At 36.7% G+C, this 26,376-nt stretch overlaps 1 protein-coding gene across 1 annotated transcript in view; it reads left to right on the forward strand.

Annotated features, from left to right (window-relative positions):
• The window catches only part of LOC119792815, a 94,003-nt gene extending 68,095 nt beyond the window's left edge, over positions 1-25,908 (forward strand). The window contains exons 70-103 of the mRNA XM_038299623.1: positions 1,531-1,751; positions 1,886-2,032; positions 2,563-2,727; positions 3,345-3,496; positions 3,656-3,824; positions 3,894-4,002; positions 5,999-6,135; positions 6,282-6,407; positions 7,291-7,470; positions 8,544-8,768; positions 8,844-8,970; positions 9,112-9,308; positions 9,386-9,598; positions 10,185-10,330; positions 10,514-10,641; positions 10,792-10,936; positions 11,931-12,063; positions 14,166-14,324; positions 14,418-14,544; positions 14,623-14,834; positions 14,937-15,099; positions 16,671-16,759; positions 17,312-17,472; positions 17,566-17,680; positions 19,395-19,570; positions 19,651-19,699; positions 19,782-19,934; positions 21,784-22,116; positions 22,245-22,342; positions 22,430-22,536; positions 22,618-22,691; positions 23,780-23,808; positions 23,913-24,041; positions 25,024-25,908. Of these exons, the coding sequence (XP_038155551.1) occupies positions 1,531-1,751; positions 1,886-2,032; positions 2,563-2,727; positions 3,345-3,496; positions 3,656-3,824; positions 3,894-4,002; positions 5,999-6,135; positions 6,282-6,407; positions 7,291-7,470; positions 8,544-8,768; positions 8,844-8,970; positions 9,112-9,308; positions 9,386-9,598; positions 10,185-10,330; positions 10,514-10,641; positions 10,792-10,936; positions 11,931-12,063; positions 14,166-14,324; positions 14,418-14,544; positions 14,623-14,834; positions 14,937-15,099; positions 16,671-16,759; positions 17,312-17,472; positions 17,566-17,680; positions 19,395-19,570; positions 19,651-19,699; positions 19,782-19,934; positions 21,784-22,116; positions 22,245-22,342; positions 22,430-22,536; positions 22,618-22,691; positions 23,780-23,808; positions 23,913-24,041; positions 25,024-25,257 (5,128 nt within the window). The 3' untranslated portion in view covers positions 25,258-25,908. The remainder of the gene's footprint in view (positions 1-1,530; positions 1,752-1,885; positions 2,033-2,562; positions 2,728-3,344; positions 3,497-3,655; positions 3,825-3,893; positions 4,003-5,998; positions 6,136-6,281; positions 6,408-7,290; positions 7,471-8,543; positions 8,769-8,843; positions 8,971-9,111; positions 9,309-9,385; positions 9,599-10,184; positions 10,331-10,513; positions 10,642-10,791; positions 10,937-11,930; positions 12,064-14,165; positions 14,325-14,417; positions 14,545-14,622; positions 14,835-14,936; positions 15,100-16,670; positions 16,760-17,311; positions 17,473-17,565; positions 17,681-19,394; positions 19,571-19,650; positions 19,700-19,781; positions 19,935-21,783; positions 22,117-22,244; positions 22,343-22,429; positions 22,537-22,617; positions 22,692-23,779; positions 23,809-23,912; positions 24,042-25,023) is intronic.
• Positions 25,909-26,376: the final 468 nt, after the last annotated feature.

Below are 26,376 nucleotides of genomic sequence, written 5' to 3' on the forward strand. Positions count from 1 at the left end.
TATGCTCCTTAAAGATTAAAGCAGGTTCACACTGACCACATGTAACAGGGTCTGGAGAGCGATCTGCAGGCTGCAACATCCTTCAGCATGACGGATTTGGCAGTGGGTCAATAATAATGGTGTGGGTGTAATTTCTTTGGAGGGCCGCACAGCCCACCAAGTGCTCGCCAGAGGTAGCATGACTGCTATAAGCTACCAAGATGAGATCCTCAGACCCCTTTTGAGACCCAATGCTGGTGTAGTGTGCAGGATAATGCTAGACCGTATGGGGCTGGACTGTGGTAGCAGTTCCTCCAAGAAGAAGGTATTGAAGCCATGGACTGGCCTGCCTATTCCCCACCAACATCTCGTTGCAACACAAACTGTCCAGGAGATGGCGGATGCTTTAGTCCAGGTCCCCATCTGCACCCTTCAAAGGTCTATGGCTGTGCCCTTAGAAGTCAACATTACGTAATGCCCTATGTTTATTTCCAGTTTGGTGCGGACTAACCAAGCAGGCAAAACCCTCAGGTGAAATATCCACAAGTCACAGTTCATTTTTGGCCAACTCCAGCATATCTGTTGTAGAACTGAGAGCAAAAGTGTAACTTGTGTAAAAAGTGTAACTTCTAAGGCTGAATTTGTCCCTAATTGGAGCAGGTTAAAGCAGTTGAATTAACCAATTTGTAGTTTTGTTAAAAAAATATATAGTAAAAAAATTGTGATTGATTTTATGATTGCGATTGATTTGAATATAGATTTTATATTTGAAACAGAAAACCCAGTTTGTCTACTTTTCTTTAAAAAGCACAACTTTTTGTCACTGAAAGTTGGAAAAATATACACAACTACAAAACTTCTATTCCTTTCTAAAACTTCAAAACTACAGTCACAATTCACAAGTACATACAGTTTAGATTCAAATGAACTTCATACTGACAACGATTTCCTTCATTCTGAAATTTCTTAGTAAAGTTGATTACAATCACTTTTAAAATGAAGAACTTGAGGAAGAATGAAAATTGTCCTTTACTATAACACTAAGACCAAACCAGATGTGTGACACTGGAGGGACACACCCACACTGTGTCAAGTTTGGTGGAAATTACTTGAGGACCCAAATGCAGTGACTGCAGTGAGTTTTGCTGATTTAATAATGTTCCAAAGGCCAACAGAAGCAAACATAAACAAAATACAGCAAGCCAAAATCCAGGAAATGTCAGGTAAAACACACATTAAGGGCAGAGAAACGACAAGGAACCGGCAAACAGTAACTGAAGAGGATGAGTATATATGGGAGACTGAACAAAGACTAAGCTAATCATCAGACTGAGAGCAGGTGTGGACACAAGAATATAGAGGGAGCTAGGAGAAGGAGACTGACCCAAATACAACCAAAAACTATACAACTAGAACAACACAAAACGACCAATGAAAACTCAAAAAGAAAACTTAAACTGAACAAAAACCATGACACACTGTCAGCCTTTGCCTCTTCTTATGTGTCCTGTAATTGTTTATTTGATATGATATTTCTTTTCTTGCCTACAGTTATGTGTGTTTGAGAGGAAGCTCCAGTCCCACTCCATCCGAAGGCTCTCATGGCTACATCTGCCCTGCTGGACACAGCTGTCCTGTTGGTGCAGTGAGTGAAATGCCCTGTGAGGCTGGAACTTACAGTCCCGCCCCCGGTGCTGCTCAATGCAAGCTCTGCCTGAAAGGAACCATGTGTCCTTCTTCAGCTACTCAAGAGCCGTCTACCTGTCCAACTGGTGTGGACATAATAAATTATTATAGATGCAGCATTATAGTTGCAGCTGTTTACTCATTTTTGTCCAGCTGTGTTATGTTTTGCCATCCAGGTTTTACTAATCTGCCAGCAATAAATATTTTCTTCCATTCTAAGGCCATTTCTGCCCTGCTGGGACAGGGCTGCCTGAGGCATGCCCTAGAGGTACTTTCAATAACCAAACAGGAGCTTATTCTCTCTCTGCCTGCTTGCCATGTCCTTCTGGAGAGTACTGTAGCTCATATGGAGCCTCTACTCCGCAAGGTAAAAGCACAAACTAAGATGTTCACTGATGTCATTCCAAGTTAAAACTAAAGTATAATCATGCTTAAAGCTGAAGTCTGTAAGTTTTTAAAAATCACTTTTTTGTCATATTGGCTAAAACTGTCCCTATGCCCAGACAGCAGTACATGTGATATGTAACCTGTGTAATATGTAAAACTGCTTCAATTGGTACCGCCTACTGCCTGTATTTCAATCTAGAAAGAATAATTCGGGACGAGTCAAAACAACCAATCACAGCCAGAGGAGCGTCTGATGGAGTGTCAATCACAGCTCACACACGCTGAATCCCCCCCCCCCCCTTCTGGTTGCATGCGGTAGCCGGGCAGATGCTGTGAGAGGGGTGGAGCTTGGAGGTGGGGCATGAGTGAAGCAGAGAGGGTGGGGGAGTGGAGTGAAACCTGTTTTCCTTCAAATTTTCAGTCGAAGTCTGCTCTCTCCTCAATGTTACAGACTGCAGCTTTAAGTCACTTGAGTTAATCAAACTAATAGTGTTGATGGGTTTTTTGTAGGTCCATGTTTGCAGGGCTACTTTTGCCAAGGTGGAGCTACAGGGCCAACACCTGACAGCTCTGAAACCTTCCCAAAGAATGGACCCTGTCCTGTCGGGCACTATTGCCCAGCAGGGTCCATAACCCCAGTTCAATGCCCTGCTGGAAGTGTCCGCAATTCAACTGGTACTAGTTTGTTGGATACATCCTCATTTTAAGTGCCTTTCATATGTATTTTATTTATTGTCCTGGAGCTTTTCCAAAATTCTGTTACTATATAAACACATTTTTTTATTGTATTGTATTAGTATTTCATTTGATAGTCCAATACCTTCCTATTGACAGAGAACATTGATACATGGATTTACATATGTCTACATGTAGATTGATAAAACTTTTTGAGGAAAGGTATGTTTTATATTTAACCAACTTTAACATCAGGAGGTCAGGGATCATTAAACATGTTTAGTTACAGGCAAAGCATGGAGAGCCACAAAACAATAGGTAGTATGGACGTCCACAGTAAGTCTGGAAGATCTGCATATGTTCACTTATTGAGAGGTCTCCTCAGATTAAGGGTGAAAAATAAATTGCAACATCTTCAAAACCATTAAAGATAGCCGTTTCTGTTCTTGCAGCCATGGGAGAGAGATAACACATTTCTCTGTTCTTCTCTGTATTGCCTTAACACGACAAACCTGATGAAATCACTATCAGCCTGTTAAAAAAAGCTCTGGGAGAGCTGATGACATCTGTTTTGAACCAATATGTGCAGTACATCAAGGATTTTGTTCTGACTGTAGGAGGTGTTTCCATGGAAAGCTGCATTGCCTGTCCTGCTGGCCACTATTGCTCTTCTGAGGGCCTGGCTAGTCCTAGTGGCCCATGCTCTGCTGGTTTTTACTGTCCATTTGACTTCTCCTCAACCACTCCATATGCCTTTCTTTGTCCTAAGGTATGTTTATTTGTGTACACTTCTTCTTTTCCTTTTTTCATTTTTTTTCACTTTTCTCTGTTTTTCAAAATTTCCCTATGCAGCATCGTTAATTAATAATGTCCTGACAGATTAGTTGACTCCCGTCTGATATCTCTTTTATTCTCATTTCCATCTTAGGGTCACTTCTGTCCTGAAGGATCTGCAATGGCCTTGCCATGTCCAACCGGAGAATACCAACCAAACCCGGGCTCAGAGAACTGCATCCCATGCCGCCCTGGATTCTTCTGTGAAGAAGCCATAGTGGGCGACCCCTGGCCCTGCCCTCCACACTCATTTTGCCCTGCAGGTAAGCTCTAAAAAGTTTGAAATTTGAGTGATAGTTTTTGTTATTTTCCTCTGTTACTTTTTTCTTTAGGGACCATGGTTCCCCACCCCTGCCCTGATGGGACATACACCCATTCAAACCAGAGTGGGTTGCAGGAAGAGAAGGAGTGTTTGCCCTGCCCTCCAGGGAGGTACTGCAGGTACTCTAGAATGATCCAACAGCTGGTGCTTGTATGTAAGAACTAGCTTTGCACATGTCTTTCTGTCATGTATATATACAGGTGCTGGTCATAAAATTAGAATATCATGAAAAAGTAGATTGATTTCAGTAATTCCATTTAAAAAGTGAAACTTGTATATTATATTCATACATTACATACAAACTCATATATTTCAGATGTTTATTTTGTTTAATTTTGATGATTACAAATGACAACAAATGAAAATCTCAAATTCATCATATCAGAAAATTAGAATATTACTGAAGACCAATAAAAACAAAGGATTTATAGAAATGTTGGCCAACTGAAAAGTATGAACATGAAAAGTATGAGCATGTACAGCACTCAGTATTTAGTTGGGCCTCCTTTGGCCTGTATTACTGCAGCAATGCGGCGTGGCATGGAGTCGATCAGTCTGTGGCACTGCTCAGGTGTTATGATAGCCCAGGTTGCTCTAATAGTGGCTTTTAGCTCTTCTGAATTGTTGGGTCTGGTGTATTGCATCTTCTTCTTCACAATACCCCATAGATTTTCTATGGGGTTAAGGTCAGGAGAGTTTGCTGGCCAATTAAGAACAGGGATACCATGGTCCTTCAACCAGGTACTGGTAGCTTTGGCACTGTGTGCAGGTGCCAAGTCCTGTTGGAAAATGAAATCTGCATCTCCAAAAAGTTGGTCAGCTGCAGGAAGCATGAAGTGCTCTAAAACTTCCTGGTATGTGGCTGCGTTGACCCTGGACCTCAGAAAACACAATGGACCAACACCAGCAGATGACATGGCACCCCAAACCATCACTGACTGTGGAAACTTTACACTGGACTTCAAGCAACGTGGATGAAGTGCCTCTCTTCTTTTCCTCCAGACTCTGGGACCTTGATTTCCAAAGGAAATGCAAAATTTACTTTCATCAGAGAACATGACTTTGGACCACTCACCAGCAGTCCAGTCCTGTTTCTCTTTAGCCCAGGCAAGACGCTTCTGACGCTGTCTGTGGTTCAAGAGTGGCTTGACACAAGGAATGCGACAGCAGAAACCCATGTCTTTCATACGTCTGTGTGTGGTGGTTCTTGAAGCACTCACTCCAGCTGCAGTCCACTCTTTGTGAATCTCCCCCACATTTTTGAAGGGGTTTTGTTTCACAATCCTCTCCAGGGTGCGGTTATCTCTCTTGCTTGTACACTTTTTTCGACCACATCTTTTCCTTCCCTTCGCCTCTCTATTAATGTGCTTGGACACTGAGCTCTGTGAACAGCCAGCCTCTTTAGCGATGACCTTTTGTTTCTTGCCCTCCTTGTGCAAGGTGTCGATGGTCGTCTTTTGGACAACTGTCAAGTCAGCAGTCTTCCCCATGATTGTGTAGCCTATAGAACTAGACTGAAAGACCATTTAAAGGCTTTTGCAGGTGGTTTGAGTTAATTAGCTGATTAGAGTGTGGCACCAGGGGCCATCAATTTTGAACCTTTTCACAATATTCTAATTTTCTGATATGATGAATTTGAGATTTTCATTTGTTGTCATTTGTAATCATCAAAATTAAACAAAATAAACATCTGAAATATATGAGTTTGTATGTAATGTATGAATATAATATACAAGTTTCACTTTTTAAATGGAATTACTGAAATCAATCAACTTTTTCATGATATTCTAATTTTATGACCAGCACCTGTAGAACTTTAATGTGCTCACACCATCTGGCACAACCCATGCACACTTGCACACTTGCACACTTGCTTGAAGGCAAGTACGAAACCCCCATTTTGATTTTTAGTCATGTAAAATCAAAAAGTTTAAGATACCTGCCATATCATATGGAGAAGTTTAAATGAATAAATAAATGTCCTAATTATGCATTGTTGTTATACCTGATTAAATGATACAGTGCAAAAATAAAATGTTACTTTTCTATATAATCCAAACACAAATTTTACTGGCTGCCACAGTTTCATATTTTTAACAAATTCTGTTTTCACAGGGCTGGTAAGATCCAGGGTGATTGTGCTGCAGGATATTTATGCATTTCTGGAAGTGTAGATTTCACCCCTCAGGGATCAACGTATAACACGACCCACTGTGAGTGGGGCGTGCAGTGTGCAGGCCTGTGTCCACCAGGTACTAAGCATATTTTTTTTTTAAACACCAGCAGAAACAATATATAGAACTGTAATCTGTTAAGATCCTTTTGGTTCTTAAAAATGTTTATTCGTAATTCGAATCATTTATGTATTGTTTGTCTGAAAACTATTTTTTCTTTTTAGGCTTTTATTGTCCTCAAGGTACAGAACAAGCTCATCCATGTCCTGCAAACACAGTCAGCAGTTCCTCTGGGGCGATGAGTCTAAAGGACTGTTCACCCTGCCCACCAGAGTATTGGTGCAAAGCTGGTGGGTGCTCACACAGATTCATACTTCAACTTTTTTAGATTACAACTGCAAATTATATAACACTGGGGCACTTGGGGTTTAATGTGGTCATCTTATAGCTGGAAGTGCATTTATTTAAAGTGAATAAAAAAGAATACATGCTTTTCTGATTCCTCTAAGAAATTTGATTGGAAAACTGTAATGTGCATTTATATTTAGCCTCACTGCATTGTGTTACAGCTGTGTAGCCTCAAGTCATTTTAAATATGTCTAAAATGTTTGTCACAAACAAGAACAAGTAGTAGCTGATTATTCTTCTTTGCACAGTTTTTCAAGCATATTTATTGAATTCAGGAAATTTTGACTGAGCTATTCTGACTAAAGAGACCATGGGCTTTGAATTGGCTGCTTAAGCACACGCTGTCGATGTGGCGCCAGGTGGACTGCTTATATGATTGAGATTTGATCCTCAACATATGCTTTAACCTGACCACAACTTTATACCAGACATGTCTGCTGTGTTTCTGAGTCTTAATGGTGCTATTTGTTTACTAATGGTCTCTATCAAACTGTTTAGACATTTACAGTACTTCTCCATCTTTAATGATAGGCTATAAAATAACACACAGGTGGACCATTTTCTTTGACATCTGAAGACAATTGATTGCACCTAATTTAGGGGTGTGAGATTAATGGAGGCTGAATACACTGCCCAACACAGGTGTGCAACTTTTTTGCTTTTGTTTCATCCACAGCAATAATTGTGTACCTTTCAGTGGAATTTGTTAAGTTACAAGAATTGTACAGACTAATTGTAACGGATATTAGAGCAATTAAAGCGGAAAAAAAATAATTAAAGTCTTTTTAAAAAAATCACTAATGTCCAGGGTTTCTTTGATCGCAGGAGACCCAGTACTTCATCTGTGTCCAGCTGGTCATTACTGTGATGGTCTGCCTGGAATTGACTTCAGTGGTGGTACTGGACCCCGGCCATGTCCTATGTTCACTTTTCGAGCTTCCCCAGGAGCGGGAAGCAAGGGTGATTGCCGCCCCTGTCCTCAAGGTTCACACTGCAATAGAACAGGTGCTATAAAAAAGCTTTCCAACAGATAATTTATTAAAAGTTTAAATCAAAGCCATGGTTTTTATATGAATGGCTTTGATATTTTACCTTACTTATACACCCCCCTTCTTTTTTAAATTGTAATAATGCATAAAACCCACTTTGAATTGAAGCCCTACTCCAGTGGGCTTAAATTGTAACTTTTATAGTTTAAATAAATTCAGAGCAAATTATCATTTGTATTCATGTGCTACCTATAAATTTTTTTCTGTGCCACTTCCTTGATTAAGAGTTAAAGAATACAATGTGAGGAAAAGCTCTGAATTTAAAACTGGTCACTTGAGGCCACAGAGAAATAATTGAGTTGTGGAGTTCCAAAGAAAAAGTACTTCCTAATCCCTTTTTAAAAAGCTCCAGGCTTGAAATTGAGCCCTATTGTAATTCCAGCTAATGAATAATGCTCAGCAGATAGTTTCCCTCCCTATTCCTCTTCTGATTTGAAAAGACCTCCGTTTTAAATAACATCAACTACAGTAAAGAACTTCAGGCTTGATACAATCATATTTTTTAGTCTGAACCCTGAGGCATTCATCACTTCATTTGAAGTGCTGCTGAATCTGTGAGGATGATGATGCTGCAGATTTATTTTTACCTTCAGGAGTTTAACCTAAATAGATTTTTTTTCTTCATTGTTTCAAATTTACCGGTCAGTCAAATGTTTTAGGAGTCCTTCTCTCAAATCAAGTTTGTTGATTCCAGAAGGAAATCAAAGAGCCAAATATAACATTAGCCATAGTTTTGCATATTTCTCTTATAAATGTTAGGTGTATGACAAAAATCAAGAAAAAAAGAAAAAAGAGAAGAAGAAATTTGTGACAGGGTAAATGCTTATCTATGACAATTTATGTGTTACTTCATTAGTTGGAATTGGAAAATTAAACTGTTAACAATATAACTAAATATCACTGATAAAAATCACTGAAGATCATTTAGTTCCCTTAAGCAGTTTAAAAACACAGTTTTTTCTGCTTTGATTGCTTAATTGGTTTAATGTGAGTAAAATATTAAATAAAAAAAGCTTTGGGATTTTCTAGGACTCACAGAGTATACCAGCAGTCCCTGTCCACCTGGCTTCTGGTGCAGTGGGACTGGACCACCCATCTTCTGCCCAGCAGGGACCAGGAGACTGTTTCCTGGAGCTGCTACACCCAACCAGTGTGAACCCTGTGCAGGGGGAACCTTCTGCCCTGACCCTCACATTACAGGAAAGCCCAACCTGGAAGGAACCCCCTGCAGGGCCTCATATCAGTGCCCCATCGGTAGGTATCTTTTTGAATATTTAATTTCCAACCACATCCAGATGTGCATGTGGAGAGTATTTGACTCTACCACAGGAGCGGTTTCAGAGATGTTATGCAGAGCTGGCTCGTACTGTGGACCTCAGACTGCTGAGCCTCAGATATGTCCAGAAGGTTATATTTGCCCTGAGGGATCATATTCATATGACAACCCTAAACAAAAGTGAGTAACAAGCTGAAGAGTGTAGTTAGATCCAAATGCATTATGTGACGTTTTATTAAGAAGAAGCTTTGCCTATTGAAATGTGATCTTTATAGCAGATTCTGCACATTTTGTAAATAACCCTGTTCCATAACTCCACAGATGCCCATTTCCCTACTATTGCCCTGCCAACAGCTCTACAATGAAATCCTGTCCTGGAGGATCCATGCCTGTCAGTACCAGCGGCCTCAGAGGACCAAACAATAGCTGTAGCTTGTGTGGAGGTGGAACTTATCGTCCATACCTTTCCACAAGTCTGCAGTGCGCTCCATGTCCACAGGGATACTACTGCCCCCAAGGTACTGAGAAAACTAATTCCATATTGCCCTTTAAATTTACAATATTTATCTATTTTTTGTTGTGCAACTTTAACAAGGCACAGAAAATTATAACAGCAATCCCTGCCCTCGTGGATATTTCTGTGGAAAAGGATACACCCAGCCAAAGCCCTGCCCACCTGGCACTTTTGGTAACCTGACTCATGCAGAGGACACGGACGACTGTCACCCTTGTCCTGCCAACACCTTCAATCACCTGCCTGCTCAGAGGGCCTGCTTTCCATGTGGCAGTTCATCCACCTCATTACCTGGTTAGATACCACAAATACAAAATACATAAAATAAAATAAAAACTGGTTGTTAAGTATAAACCTTATTCCTTAAATATCAAGTTTTATCATTTAAGGTTCAGGGAATGAAAAAGTTATAATTCAGTGTTTAGAGGGTTAAACTATAAAGGTAAATTGTTTATATTTCATAGTTAACTACTGCAGGAATCTCTGTGAAATTACAGAACTATTGATCATTATATCATAAATTGTTCTTCCTTCTCTTATTTTTGATCTTAAATTTCTTTAAACAAGATAAAAACAGACAACTAGCTGGCATGCTTAATGAGCCATCACGCTATAAGGGAGGCCCTCTGCCCAGAGGTTAAATTCTAGAGCAGAGCCAACCTTTCCACGGAATAATACAGAAAAAGAACCAACACAAAAGGAAGCCCAACACAATATAAGTTAAACATTAATTTCCTAAACACAGACATAAAATCAATTTGTTGACAGGTAATAAAAGGAAAAACCATGACATGATGAAATTTTGAGTAACAAGTCAAAACTAATAAGTAGTTATTGTTTTTCCAAAACAACTTTATGTATTGCAAAATAATGATTGCAGGGTCTTCCTCATGTACCTGCACTGGGAAGAATCGAGCCTTCCAGTATTCTGATGGGTCCTGTTTATGCAGAACTGGTTTTATCTACTACAATGAGCTGGACTTTAAAAGTTCTACTTCTGACAGTAAATTGGACTGCCAGCCTGAGGTCAGTGAAGAAAAGGTTTAAAGAATATTTTTTTGACCTGAATACTTGCATCAAAACTGATTTTTTTGGTGTCTAAAGGTTGGCTGGTGCATATCTAAAGGTGGCAGTGATGCAACAATCAGCAACATCATTGTGTTTGAAGACTGCTCTGATGTTAGCGTCTTTTGGTTTTGTGTTTCCTAGGTGAACAGACGATGTAGTACAGGAGAAGTACGATTAGCAGCCTCCAGGGGGTGTGTCTCACCATCCCTCCACTCCTGTAATATAACCTGTGGATTACATGGAGGCACTCTGGATGTAGAGATGGGCATGTTAGTCTCATTATTTATTTATTTTTCCCTGATACATTACCGATGTAAATTGCCGTTCAAAACTTATCTCAGCGTAGAGACCTCGACTGTATTTTTTAGCTCAGTATGTCTGATATGCCTTGTCTCCTATCCCCTCTCCTGGTGTCCCAGTTGTCTGTGTGAGCGATATGTGTCTGCAGAGGAGATTTGCAATACCTCCTGCCTTTTCAGGCTTCCTCAGCTGTCTGCCAAGCTCATGCCGGATGGAGACTTGCATATGAGCCTTAGAGAACAAAACAACAGAGTCTGGAAAATGGTGAGAGGAAGCTGATAGAGTCAATGACAGAATGATGATCAGCTGCAGATTTAAATCACAGCGGATTATCCCATCATAATCAGTTATTTACCATTTGCAAACTGTTGCATGTGCAGATGTGAAAACTGCTAGATGTGAATAAAACAGACACAATGGACTACCAGGATTATAAATATGGAGCTCAGACTGTATTATTATTACCTAAATAAACTTTCCAGACTCTTAACAGAATAGATGGAAAATTGCTCCAGCTGCATTGCATTTCCAGTTAATAAGCATTTGTTCTGACAAAAACAACACAATTTGTTTATTTACTACACAAAATAGTTTCTAAGTCTGAGTGTGTGATTGATACCTCAGTCAGTATGAATATGCACGTATTTTGGTAAGGTAAAATTAGTTCAATTTAGAAATAAATATAGAGTCTTATTAAAAATGTTTACTAAGCACACAAATAAGTTTGTGGATCCAAATGCATAAAGTAGTCAGGGAAAAAACAAAGACAGAGGGAAAAAAAGGATATACCAAACAAAAAAAAACAAACCCATCAATAATCCACAGATAAAGACAAGAATAAGTTGGCACTGAGTTGCCATAGTAACACATAGTAGTTAGTTCTTCTACTTAATTATGGAAATTACTTATGTTCTTCCTGCTCTCCCTTCTTATCTTCAATTATAAAAACGTAAACAGTAATCTATTTTTTTCTACTACATTCTGGGGGAACTAACAAAACGAAATGGCAATGGGCTATGGTCAATTTTTGTACTAACCTTCACAAAATGAGGAATATCGTTTTTATATCAATATAGAACAATGCATTATAGTGCAACATTGTTTTAGAAATGGAATTTAAAAAGGTTTTAAAAATTAAATGATTTAGTGATTTTTATTTGTTAAAACAAAAATGTTTACAACATTATTTCTGTTCAAGAAAAGTATGGCAGATTGTTGCAGTGCCATTGGTTTATCAGTTTCTTTCCTCTATTTTCAGACAGTGACAAATGTTTTAGGCCCAGATATCCATGCACAGACATCTGGAAAAGTACATTTGATGCAGTTTACATCTGAAGGTGTCTTTGGTTGGATTCCACTTAATGGAGACATTGTTAATCTTTTCCTTTCAGGTGAGTATTGGATCAGTGGGATGCTTAGATTCACCTATCATTGGCAAAACTGTAATAATTTTAGGAAAGTTCCTTCCCGAAACGCTGCTAACAAAAAAGGAAAGGAGTTTCTGTTATTTAAAAAAAAAATTAAAATCAATATATGGATAAACTGGACTGTATTGTTAGAGTCACATTTATTATACAGAGTGAGTATATTAATATACCTACTCATAATTCTGGATGTAAATTTAATAACTCTACCAGTCAGCGTCAGCAGAGTTTGTCAATGTTTTTGCTTACAGTTAAAGGTTAGATTAAAGGTTAAATGGCAATTGTCCTCATGCAGTTCTGCAGTGTTCTGGCGTATTCTTTAGTTAAGTATTTTTCCTAATTTTTATGAGATGTAAAATATAACACAAACACCAACATCCTATAGTTTTATTGAAAGTAAAATTTTACAATAGTGGAACAGTATTATGAAATTCATGGTCACAGTGTCATATTAACTCATGGCTTTTTATGCAGAGTTTTTTAACTAAGCTTACACATGCAAAGCCACAGTTGATTTATGTTCCTTCATACAAACCCTCTGCCAGTCAATCAGACTTCAGCAAATGATTTCCTTACAGTTAAGCATATGTAAAACACTCCTATAGTGTAAAGCATTCTTTTAATATCTCACTGCATTTTAAATGGTTTCATTCTTTTGTAGGAAGAAAAGTGAAGTGTCCTTGTTAAAATAAACCTAGCCTAAACAACTGTTAAATAGCATGTTTTTACTTCCACACCTCCAATAGCTTCCTTCAGATTTTCTTCGACTTTCCTTTTTTGGCATCACTACCAATTTTCTCATAAGGGAGGTGGAATTGAAACTATTTTTGAAGTAACAACTCCTGCTCAAAAGAGTTTATCAAAATACTTATCATATCTGAGCTTTGATATGTTTTATGTAAATAACATTTTTATAATGTTTCTTAATTAATTGAAATCTAAATTATTTGCATGTGCAACTGTTTCGTCATCTTCGTCATGGTAATGACAAACAAAAGCTTAAATTGGAAGCAACCAGGTTGGCTCATTTTTTCTGTTACATCCCCTATGCAGGAGTCTTTGTGAGTTCTGACGGCTTGCATTGGAGCAACCTTTAGTTGGAGTCTTGATGTTTCTAGGCACCTGGAGGCCCATCCTCCTAAGCTCATTTTAAGTAAGATGCAGATAAATGACCCACCATTCGTTCTCCCGAAAGGCATTCTACTGTAGATGGATAGATCAAAGTATACAATGGAATAATCTTAGGCTGCTCGATCCCTTACAAAGCACTTTGAGGTATGTTTGGAATCAAATCCTGGTGGAATTAAATCCTGGTGGATCAAAACCTTTGTATCCAAATCTTAAGGATCTAGCTGTACATCTGAAGTTAACACAAATAATTTAACAGCTCTTTTTCATGTGTACCATTCCTTCATTTTATGCAATTTTATTTATGCAATGTACAGTAAAACTGTTAGAAAAAGCTGGTAGAAAGCTTTATGAAATATGAAATCTTTATCAACTTTAGCCATTCTCTTCAGTGTGTCGATGTAGTTATTTTTTTGTCTTGCTTAATTCCTTTTTTTATTTTGGTTAGAGGATTGTTATCCTAGACACAGAGTTTTTATAAAGGCTAAAGCAGGCTGATAAGCCTCAAGGATGGATTTTCTGACTCATTAAGAAAATCTCTAATCAATGCTTAAAGCCAAGCCATTTAAAAGAAAATATATATATATATATATCAGTCAAAAAAAAAGGGATGTAACAGAGTTTGCAAAAGGGCTTTTTACTCCATTATATCAGGAACCTATGAAAATATTAAAGCATCTACTTATATAACAAATGCTGTAATGCAAACTTCTGCAACCGGATCCTGTCCTAACAAATCATAGAAGTTTTTGATTCATAATTATTCCACTCTGGAAAAAGAGTTGTTTGAATATTTAAATAAAAAGCCTATTTATGTTCATAATGGATGACCTTTGAAAGGATCTGTATTTTTCTTCCAAAGCCTACACTCAACTCTTCTTATTTATCTCATAATGATAAATATGTTGAACTTCCAAAATTCATCAAGTATCTCTTCTCAGAACCAGATTCTATCTTAAATGCAAGATCTAGAAAAAGGAGAGACACTGAAGAGGATTATGATGAGAATAATGCTGATGCCCTACCTCGAATCCAAAATCCCATATCCTGCCTTTCCTCTGGTGACATGCTAATTTTTCATCTAACCATCAACCATACTGGTATTTTGCTTTTATCCATTTGGCATCATAGTGGCATTCATTTGTTTTTTATTTTAGCTATGTTCCTGTTATTCTAACTTTTTTTATCTGTAGACCGCCGTCTCAGCCACTTCCCAGTGTACCATAAGGACCACCTGTTCAACAGTAACCCAAGCTGGGACTTTGGAGCCTTCAGACATCTGCAGATCCTGATGAAGCAAACACATTTTAACTCCTCAATGTAATGTTGACTCCACACGAAATATAACAAAATGTAATCTAAATTAAAATCTTATCTCCTTTCTGGGGCTCTCCTCAGGTTTGCCCATGTTTTTTCAGAAGCGGGAAAGTATGTGTTTGTGGACAGTGTTGTCCCTCAATGGAGCATGGTTGTGGTGGTCAGTGAGGAAGGGACAGAATGTGACACCAGGGCAGCTACGTTTCAACCTATGACTCCAGCACACTTGGTCAAATATGGGATTGTAAAACATCACCAGCTAAACCTTCTGCCTGACTGGGGACTCATTACTGGCAAGTTGTTCATATGTTTTCAAGATTCCCTTCAGTATGATTAATGGGGTTTGTATGCTTACCTAACATATTTCCCTATAAATGAACACTAACTGTGTGCAGGGATCCTGAGCCTTCTGTTGGTCCTAGTTGTAGTCCTGACCACAACCATGCTGGTTCTACGACCCAGCAACGCAAAGTTCGCCCCCCACTGGAAGATAAAACCAAAGTGGCGAAGCCTTGGAGAGCCCTTTTGCCCAGCCGAGTGTGTTTGCAGCAGAGAAAGGTTTGTTAATGTAAAAAAAAAGTAATACTTAAAAAAATTATAATAATTTACTCTCTTAACTATGTGAATATATAATATATGAATGTTGCCATACTTAGAAAGGTATACTGCAACTAAAGCCTTATGTTTCACCTTAAAACTGGAGGGAAAAAATATATTTATTTTTCTGTGTATGGAAGAACATACCTCAATAATATAGGATTTCAATTTTGTAGTTTAGAATCATATAGTTATAGTTTAATATATTTTTTAACTGTCAATAGTGAGATGAGAAACATAGACCTGCATGTGGTAAACCAGTTTCTAAATGGCTTGCTGGGGGGCAGTTAATCTCAAGGAGCCATTTTTCTTTTGACTTATCATCAAATGCCCACTTCTATTGACATGCTGTTACCCCTCCAGCTAATCAATAAGAAATAATGCAGAATTTTTTTGTTTGTGCTTCATTTAAATTTCAGTAAAAAAAAAATGTGTTGGTTCCTAATTATAGATTAAGACCGGATATTTCACATATTAATCCTAGTTTATTATGTGATTATATCCATAACAAAAGGGTGGTTAGAAACCTATGGAGGTTGACTTATTTGATCAGCTGGGGGGAACAAAGTGCTTGATATAAGCTTTTTTTTTTGCCAACAAACACAATTACTGATGAGTCCCTTTAGCTGATTACTTTGTGTTAACTGCTTCTGGACAGGCTGATTTCCTTCCTAGTGTGAGGAAACTTATCACAGTTCCCCTTACCTTGTTCCATACTAATAAGTCTCTGCTTTGCTCTCTGAATGTATAAAATGGAAATTGATTAACAGGGTTTAATAAGACTAAACTATTTAGCATTTGCATAGGGTTTTACTTGACTTTACATTATTCACAGTGATACAATGACAATTCAATTCAAAAGGGTATATTTATTACTCTCAGGGATATATTTCAAGTATTTATTTTTGCTGATGAGTTTGCAAAGTTAGTGTTTTTCTTGATTCCAGTGTCTCATCTACCGCTCAACAATACTTCATATTGTCTCTTTGGGGTTATAAATCCAACATATTTTATGCCAGTAAAGAAAGAGGAATACCCTAATCATTGAACTATTTTTAGACAATTAATTAAATTATTAGGGTGTTAGACATGTTTTAATATTTATAAGTGTTGTAATTTTCACTTCGATTGAATTTGGGTTGTACATAATCTTGAGGACATAAGCATTACGATTACAATAAGTGAAAACTTAAACATATTAAATAAATTAATGCAAAAAAAAATGTGGGACTATAAATAAGTAATTTGTAGCTATAGTATTGAACAGTAAATTCACTCAATTCTTGCTTTATTTATATCTACACCTGAACTACACTTTTCCCTATTGATATGCTGTTTTTTTTATCTTGGAAAATGATAAAATGCTTTCTTTTCTTTTTAATAAACTCTAAGCCATATTTATTAAAATTAATAGAAATAAAGACTTTCAATATATCACTCCAAAACATGGCTGAAAACATCTGAATTGTCTTTTAGAGATATTAAACATGCTATTTTCAAAAAGGCTGCTTTCCTTTATTCATGTGTTTTAGTATAACAGTCCAGAGTCAAGGTGGCGTTCTTGGTAGCCGTGGTGTAGGTGAGGGAGCAGAAGCCGAGGAGCCTGCAGTATTGAAGGGAGGTAAAATTTTTGTTTGTCTCATTTTTCTGCAACTTTTTGTTCCAAAACTAAATAGATTTAACATACAGAATAGTGTTTGATAAAGAAGGAGAAAATGAAAGAGTTGACCAAGTAAATTAAATTGTATTTCTTTAAGAAACAGAGCATCTTCAGAAACACTTTTCTATAACTTTTCCAACTTATTTATTTTTCACTGCATTTGTAATTGTTTGGTAGTGTGCTCGTTGACTGATAGTAGTACTGGCCCTAATGTTGCTCAGCTAGTGAGTAATATTCATTCAGCTTTATAGGATATTTAAATGGGCTGGTTATTATGAGTTCATTCTGCATGACAGCTTCTAGTTAACAGCGTATTTCTGAATTAGACACACGGTAGAGAAAATAATACGTAATATTGGACTGTAATGACTTTTGCTGATATCATTTATTTAAGGAGAGAGGGAGCTCAGTGAAATGACATGTGGTCAAATTAAGGAAAGTTTTTACTTCAAAGTGCAGCCATGCACCAAGAAGATAATCTCTCGATGACTGACGTTTAATTATCACATTTAGGAAGCGTGCCAGGCTGCTTTGATCTGGAGGAGTTCAATGTGAAGACTCTTTTTGACAAACTAGAAGACCAGAACCTTCACATCGCCGCCCAGCTGGCCAGACATCGCAAAGACATGCAGGAATTTTATAGGAGTATCTGCAATCAGGCTGAATCACTGAAGGTTTATTCACTTGTTTGTGTTTTTACTCAAATAGGTTAGTCAGCATTAAGGATATATAGAAAAAAAATAAAACAAACTGCATTATTATTTAAGGATGTCTTTGAAAATATGGATTATAAAAACCTAAGTGCCCTTAAAGAGATGCTTGGCCACAATGCGATGAACGCCAGACCGTTGCACACTTACATTGGAGAGAGTGACAAGCAAGGTAAGAATATATGTACTAGCTTTTAATAAAAATAAAAAATAAAAACATGTTACTTTATCAACAAAGAGAGACATAATTTGCATTTATAAAAGCAGTGGGACACATATAGAGAAGCCAGCAATTAAACTCATTATTCCCATTATGTTGGTTTATTCAATTAAGATACATATTGTATGTCTTGGTGCAACTTTAGTGCAGCTTTTTAAAATCTCTATTATACTTCAAAAGAAGAAGAAAAAGATGATCTTTTCGCTATGTAATTTGTCATTACATTTCATACTTGATGGATAACAGAGAAGAATAAATTGTTTGCTGACACTTTATACTGCAGTAGTGGTTGTTGCATTAAAACATGTGCACTCTTCTTGCAAAAAATATGAACAACACTTAAGACAGCACATAAGACAGCATTCACAACCATCTGTTGTGAGCGATAATGGCACACTCTTCGGCTTTACTGTAATGGCTCATCGAGTGGTCTGCGTGTGACTACAGGCTAAAAAAATATTAATATTATCTGAAAACCTCCTAGAGGGAATCTTTTAAGATGAGCTTTTATTATTATTAAACATCAAGACATAAATCTAACAGATAATAAAAGTTGGATCGAAAGATATAATCTATTATCATCAAATTCCTGTCTATTACAGTTGGTCTTCTAACTATAAGAATTAATCTGATGAATGGCAAATTAAATTTGTAATATTCATTTGTTGTTCCATCTAATGCATCATTTAAACTGGCCACTAGGTCAACATAAGATACAAGTCACCATTTTGGGACAATAAATGGACTTTCTATTCTCTTCTATTCTAGCTCTAGTCACATAGTTAAATCTCTCATTAGCAACATTTTTATTGGTCTTATAATGATTGATTTCAACATTTTCTTTCTAAGACAAGGTTTTAACACACAAAAAAAAAACAAAAAACCATGAAGAAACATTTTGAATTCATTGTGGCTTGTATCTAATCCACATACAGTCAAGATTATACTTACAGGATCAATACTTGGAATATCCTTCAACTCAAACTTCATTTAATGTGTCTTAGCAATTTAAAGATAAATTTTTTGGCCCCAAATTCTAAAGTCCTGGCTCTTGTCCTATCAGAAAAGATTGAATAGAACCAAATTGGTTAACTTCCTAACTCCTGACTCTAATTATAGTTCTGTTCTTTAAGAGCATGGTGGTCATGGAAGATGTTTGTCCACCATTTCCCAGTGATATAAGTTTTACATTTTAATGAACTGTCAAGGTGCCAACCAGGAAGGAGGCCCTGTTTCAAATAAGCACCAACAGCTCAACCAATATGTATAGTTTTCCAATTAGATTAACTAAATGTGTTTTGAAAAAAAAAGTTATAGAATCAGTTTGCATCAGTAACAAGGGGTATGTTTAGAGGAGTCAAGATTAGGCTTTAACATTAAGGTTACATACTGTATGCTTAAAACCTATCAAACATAGATGGGCAGCATCGTGCTGAGGTCTGTTTTGCAAGTCTGTCTTTGGTACTTATTGGGTGTTAGTGATATTAAGAGGTGTGTTTTTTATTTATTTTTCTTCAGATTTAATGCTCTAAATCATTCTTATCTAATCATTTTGACCAGTTTAGTGAAATGTACTAACAAAAATTTTGCTAAATTTATACATTGAATTTATGAAATGTTTGTTATCTGTTTATTTTCCTACAAATGGGCATGTCCACCACCCAAGTTGAAGCATATGTGTCGTTACTGGGAGCTGTTCTTAAATCAGTTGATGGTCTCTTATGCAAGCTGATGGGAGAATCTTGGCAACACCAGGATCTGCATGGTTTACCATGTTCTAGAGATTGTGAGGCTCAGGCTGGATATATGCATCCTGGAGACACCAATGTGTGTTTTACACAGGTACATTTAGAAACATTTATAAATTGTTTAAACCAAGTTTTGAGAATATAAAGGTGTATTTCTCTTTTATTTGACCCCAGTTTTCCTCAGTGTCTATGAATAAAAGAGAATCTCCTTCTCATGAGACAGGTTAGACACAAATCTTTACATTCTTAGGTTTTTATTTTCCAAAGTATTAGTATGTGTCTAAAAATATTTCTCTGTTCTATAGACTGTGAACAGACCACAGCTCCTTGTCTCAGTGATGACGATCTATCCAAATTGGTAACCATATCTCCTTTGTTCAAAACTCTGCAAGATATTCAGCAGTCCTTACAGCAGCTCACCAAGGATGAGTCACATCAGAATCTCTGCAATGGCGCAAGTACAAAACATTGTCTTTTTCTTCAGAATAAACAGTTTAGAGTGCCTTGCAAAAGTATTGTCACCTCTTGAACATCACATGTTATTAATATTCTATTCAGTAAACCGATACAAAAGAGTACATAATTCCAAAACATAAAAAAGGTTTTTAGTTTGTAGACCATCCTTTGCTGCAATTATAGATGCCAATTCTTGGGGAGGCATCTCCCCTTACCTTTCACATCTACAGAATACAGATTCTTGCAATTCTTTGCAAATTCCCTAAAGATGGTGGTGCAAATTTCTACATGAAAGGCATTAGTAACACATAATTATGCTTTGATTAACTGTTCCATTGAAGATCTGATGGGATGTTAAGGGTTTTTTGCCCGGGCATAATTTAATTTTCTATTCCCTTCTCTAAGGGCTTTCAAGCCTTTAACAAAATTTCTTTAAAGATTGGGCTGGATTTAGCTTCTTCCATCTTCCCTTCAACTTTGACCAGCTTCCATGTTTCTGTTGTGCAAAAGCATACTGCTACCACCTTGCTACACTATGGTGATCTTAAAGGTTACTCACTGTTATTATTTTTTCGAACCTGCATTTTGCACTTAGGCCAAAGGTGTCAATTAAATCTGACCAGAGCACTTATGTTCATATCTATCCCTGCATAGCTTGCAGCAACTGCAAACAGAATGTCTTATGTTTTCTGTCATTAAACATTTTGTTGTTGCAACTCTTCCATACAGACAGAATTTCTGGTTTACATCATTAACAGTAGTTTATTTTACATGCGCTATTCTTCAGCTACTCTAGAGTAACCATTGGCCTCTTCTCTGCTTTCCTGATTCATTCTCTTCTTGCCCACTCTGTTTAATTAGGTAGTCAACCATGCCTTGGTAAGTTTGCAGTGATACACAACGATCAATCAGTGCTCTGTGAGTTGGTTGAATCGAGGAATATAGTTTCTTATGCTAGATAAAAATTCTCCACACTGTATTTTTCAGGGGTCAATGGAGAGAGGATCACCAATAAATATTAAACCGATTATTTGATTGATTGATTGATTAAGTGATTGATTGAGTTTATTGATCTCACAGTGGAGACATTTAAATTTTCTTTAAATAGAGAAGCAGAAGGTGCCAAAGGAAGAAAAAGGTTGATGGGATACATACAATATATACAGTGCGTCCACGTTTGACTGCTTTTTTTTTGTGTTTACATGGTTATTTATATAGATGGACATTTATATATATAGCTATTGCATTGGATATCAAGAATAAAGAAGCACGTTATTGCACAGGGTAATAAATAGTGATTGCACATTATACATTGCAAAAGCTATTGCCATTGTTGTGTTGCATTGTAGTGTTAGGTTGCAACAGGAATTAATGACCTGCAGTAGCGCTTTTTTTTTTTACAAACAGGGAGTTAAGTCTTTCACTAAAGGAGCTGCTCAGCTCCTCTACAGTCTGGTGCAGAGGGTTGAAGGTTTTGTCCATGATGGATATAAGCTTGACCAGCACCCACCTCTCACACACTTCCTCCACTGAGTCCAGAGTGCAGCCTAGGACAGAGGCGGCCTTTCTCACTAGTGGGAGTGAGGTGGGGGACTTCTCCTGATGTCGATCACCATCTCCTTGGTCTTTTTTGGAGAAATGTGGAGAAAAAGTAACATCAAGACTATTTTTCTGTATGGGGATTAAGCACTATTTTTGTCAGCCTAGCACAGTTAAACTTATTGAATGAAAAGGGGTTTGAATATGAGAAATTGGTGGGAAAAATCCAAGGGGGATGATTGTTTTTGCAAGGTAAGGAATGTCAAATAATCCCAAACATAAGACTCTGATACATTTTTTTTCTTTTGGCAGAAATGGAGCCTAATATCCAAGAGAACCACGATGGAAATCTAATTCCAACTGCCCTGGATAGCCTGTCTCCACACCACTCAGCTGTTTACATGTTTGGCTGCCATGTGATGCAGTTGCTTGCAGATTCCGCCATGTTCCCCTCTGTGCTTCTTTTACTGGCAAAGTCCGTTCCCTTTTGCTCATCTCACTATAACGAGAATCTCTTGGCTCATTGCACAGGGGACTTCTATTTTGATCCAACCAATCAAATCCTTTATCTGTCAGAGTCAAAGCTTCAGCATGTGGGGCACTTTATTGCTATCATTCTGCAGTCCATGGCCCACATAGCAGTAGGTAATAAAAAAGTACAAGAGAGTCCTGAATGCCATGCATACTATTATAGCCTGTGCAATCATATTTGAGCAGAAAGTATGTAATCTTCTTCGGCAGCAGAATGATTAATTTTCATTGTTGTTATCCAGGATCCAAACCCCAAAGGTTTCTGCAAGCTCTACATGAGGCCATTTCAACTATAAGCCTTCAGCTTTTCAACCTTTCCTTTAAATGGAGCTCAGCAGAGGTGTGTTAAGAGCTACATGAAACTCACTCATCATCCTTGCAGACTTTGAAATGTAGGCTGATAACTTTTTATAGCTTCTTTTTTCAGCCTAATTTTGATGCATTAGATGGGCGGCACAGTGCATTAGTGGAGCAATTTCTCAATATCAGAGTTCCCTCTGAAGCGCGCTTCACTGAGTACCAATTAGCTAGAAGGTTGGTGAGAAAAATAAAGCTTACAGCAGAAGATATTATATTCATTTGATGATAACTTTTCTCTTTTTTTTTTTGTTTTAGATTAGAGAGATACAAGTATTTTAAACTGGAGGATTTTGTCTGCAACCTCAAACAAAGATCAGATTTAAATGCAGGTATGGGAGCTTTTAGTGCTCAATGTATGATTTTATAAGCCTGCTCTTTTCTTCCAATTTGGACGTTATTAAAAAAATGCATATAAAATACTTTTAGGGGACTTGGAGAAAAAAAAAGAGATTTCTTTCTCAATGTATAGATGCCTTTATAATTTGCATAAGGACTATTACTAGTAAAATTTTTCTTAACTTTTTCTGGCAATGTAGTATAGTATAAAATGTACAACAAAGAGTGTTTGCAGTCTGCCTTCTGTTTCTTTAGCTTTCTAACAAGAAGGGGGAAGTCATAGTAGACAAAGAGTATCTCTTTTAAAAATCTTCAATTCTTCAAGAAATTGGAAACAGAGCATAAAAGGCAGGAAGTCATATATTAAGATGCTTCCACTAACCAGATAATAGCTCTGAGAAGTTAGCTCTGCTGTTTAAAATCTGAGCAATTACATTTTGCATCAACACTGCCAGTTCAAGTCAATATATTATTAGTACATAGTTAAACTAATGATGTATTTTATTAATTGGATATTTTGGTCATTAGGTTAACACTTATGAACCACTCAAGAACCACTACACAAGGCATACAAAATTAAATAAATAAATAAAAAGAATAAAATAAAAGATAACGATTTTTATATCTTAACATGAGCATGCAATCCATGTTCAGTTCTGGTATTTATTGGATTAGTATCCTTTGTTCAGAAAACAATAAAGTTCAATTAATCTATTAGAATAATGCACATCATCAACAAATTAACAAATCCATCTGCACTATCAGACTCTTTGTTGTTTTATTTGTTTTTCCCTTTTAACCTATTAGCATCATTCAGCAATTGTCCATATGGAGAGAAAGTCAATTACTACTTCCTGAATGACTTTAATAGCTTTTGTTTTTAACAAATGAATCAACATCTGAGTACACTATGTTACCATTGAGTGCTGTGGGAGTACACAGAGGAACTATTTTATTGGAAAGCAACCCCATACTGCTCTGTGCATTAATTGTTAATTCTTTCAACAGAGATTTAATGAAGCATTTTTTTTTTTTTTTTTTTTTTATGTTGACTTATTAGCATGTAGTCTAATTTCTGCAGGATTACCACCAAATGGGACACCACTGCAGGTAACAAAGTTGCATGTCATAAACAATTAGAAGAAAATGACCAAGGATAATAATCATGATTTCCTGTATACTTTACATACATAATCCATTTTCCTTTGCTTCAGATGTCATGTGTAGAGGAAGAAATTGACCGTATTAGTGAATCTTTCCTGCAATTAAGCCTGCAACTGCAGGAGAGAGCTCAAATAAGCTTGAAACTAAAGGATACAGAGAGCAGTGCTGGAGAAGAGATGGTATCTTTTCAGTGAATTAATTGTTTGAATTAATATTTGTTTTAATTGATTTTTGGTGTGTCTAGCCCAAAATTATTTATCTTTCATCTGAATTATTTCTAATCTATTCATTGTATATGTAATTTAAGGATCTTGTAACAAATTTTCTTTTAATTACAAACAGGGACTTGCAAAAATATTCACATTCCTGAGACTAACAACAGTGGATGACATTACAACAACAAACTAATGTATTTGAGTGATAGTTATCTTTGAATCATTAAATGTATTTTTTATTAAGTTATAAAGGTATAAGTTATATATAAGTTATTTATTCCCTTTGGAATTAAGTATTTCTCAATTTAACTTAAGTAGCACATAATTGGAAATGTGAAAGGAAATGTTTTATATATATATATATATTCTTTTTTTTTTCCCTTTAACAAATTAAACACAATCTGTGGTGTTTATTTGTGTTACGTCTTACCAAGGTCTTTGGGTCGGGATTCAATTCTGAAACAAATTTTTTTCTTGCACTACACCAGCGTTAATGACCTATCAGCACTTTATGAGCTAATATAATGTAACGTTGGGATGATGGTTTGTAATCTCATGCTTTAAACTTCTCAGATTAAATCAGACAATTTCAAATGATTTTATTTAAGACTACCAGAGTAAAAGAGGCTAAATACAGATGCACATTGCACTTATACTCTATATTCACCCAACTTTTTATAGCATAAAATGCCTTTAAAATATTCTGATATTATTGGAGGTCACAGAATAAACTGTGATAAGGTTTAAGGAATGTGAACAATTTTGCTATACCCTGTAAAAATAAAAAGCATATTGCCTTCTTGTAATGCCATGAATGGTATCAATCTTTTAAACAAATCCCTCTGTCATGGTTATGTTAATTTGCTCCTAGTCAGCCTTGACGCATAACATAGAAGCAGACATTAGTATGCATATATATATATATATGAATGATCTATATCTGCAGAGGGAGACATCAACAAACATGCCAAGTCTGAGTCGAAATGGAACGATCCTGTTGGAGTTGAAGAGGTGTTATACATCACAGCGCCTCAATGAGCTCCAAGCCAGATTAAGCCAAATGAGACAGTGCCAGCTGTTTGACAGCAGGCTGAAAGATGGAAACGAAGGCTGTAAAGAAAGCAATGAAGGCTCTGATCAACACAGAGAAAAGGAGCACGATCCTGCAAGGGATCCTTGAAGTCCTACCTATCAACAGCGGTCATCCAATATTTCAGCCCATCAGAAGCCAAGCCCACACAGGCTAGAGAACACTAATGTTTTAGATTATACAATAGGGAGTTATATTTCTGACCAGCAGCAAAATGGCTCTGTTCAGTCTAATAATCCTGATACAACAATGGACCAAACTATGACTAAGACCAAAGGTCAGTTCTACTAAAAAATGTCAGAAGGAATTTAGAGCCTAATAGTGAGACCAAATGGGAAATGGAAAAGGACACAGAACTATGACAAACATGTTTTTGATGTTTTGTTTTGTTAGATGGCAATGTTGCACTCCTATTTCCTGCCCTCTGCAACTTCCCATCTGTTATTTTTAACCTATAATAGCTTTGAGCTAATCTTTGTACAAGATAATACTCTGTTTTGTTTGCTAAAGCATGATCCCAGTAATCTCAGTCTTAGCATGCATCAGCTTTAAAACATTTCAGCTGTGCTCTGTTAACTCCCAGCGATAACAGGCTAAACTATGCCACCGAGTTGCAGTATAACAGTCTTTAATCTTTCCAAATAGGTTCCCTGTCAGGTGTGGATAAAGAGAGTGGATTCAGGCCTTTAATATACTCTTTGTTAATTATTATAATCTAATACTGATAATAAACTTAAGCTGACTCACAAATGTCTCTGTGTTTGTTTCCTGATAAGAACCTTGTCTTCATAAGAAGACTACAACTTACTGGCTGTTTTATCTTAAGAGGCAAAAATGCTTACAAGATTTATGCTTTCATACATTTGCAAGGCAATCTGAAAAAGTAATTTTATGATATAAAATTATTTATGAATAATTTTATTTTAGGACTGTGTGGTGCACAAATATTTGTGCTTCGTAACTTTGAATTATAAGGCCTAGATAAAACTGCCAGTCTGGATGGTATAGTATGGCCACAATGAAGAAAAGGCAAAATACTACAAACAAAAACAGGGTTATTTGATCATAACTGGCTTATTCTGAAGCAAATCAAAAAGAGGGAAAAAATATTGTAATAAGGAGTTTAAAGAGACAAAGAACTTCTCAAAGATGTGTAAAGTGAGACCTAGTTAATATAGTGATAATAAAGGGATGTGCTATGTTTGGAGC

This window comes from Cyprinodon tularosa, unplaced genomic scaffold (genome assembly GCF_016077235.1).
Source record: "Cyprinodon tularosa strain WSP-4 unplaced genomic scaffold, ASM1607723v1 ctg431, whole genome shotgun sequence".
Taxonomy (NCBI): Eukaryota; Metazoa; Chordata; class Actinopteri; order Cyprinodontiformes; family Cyprinodontidae; genus Cyprinodon; species Cyprinodon tularosa.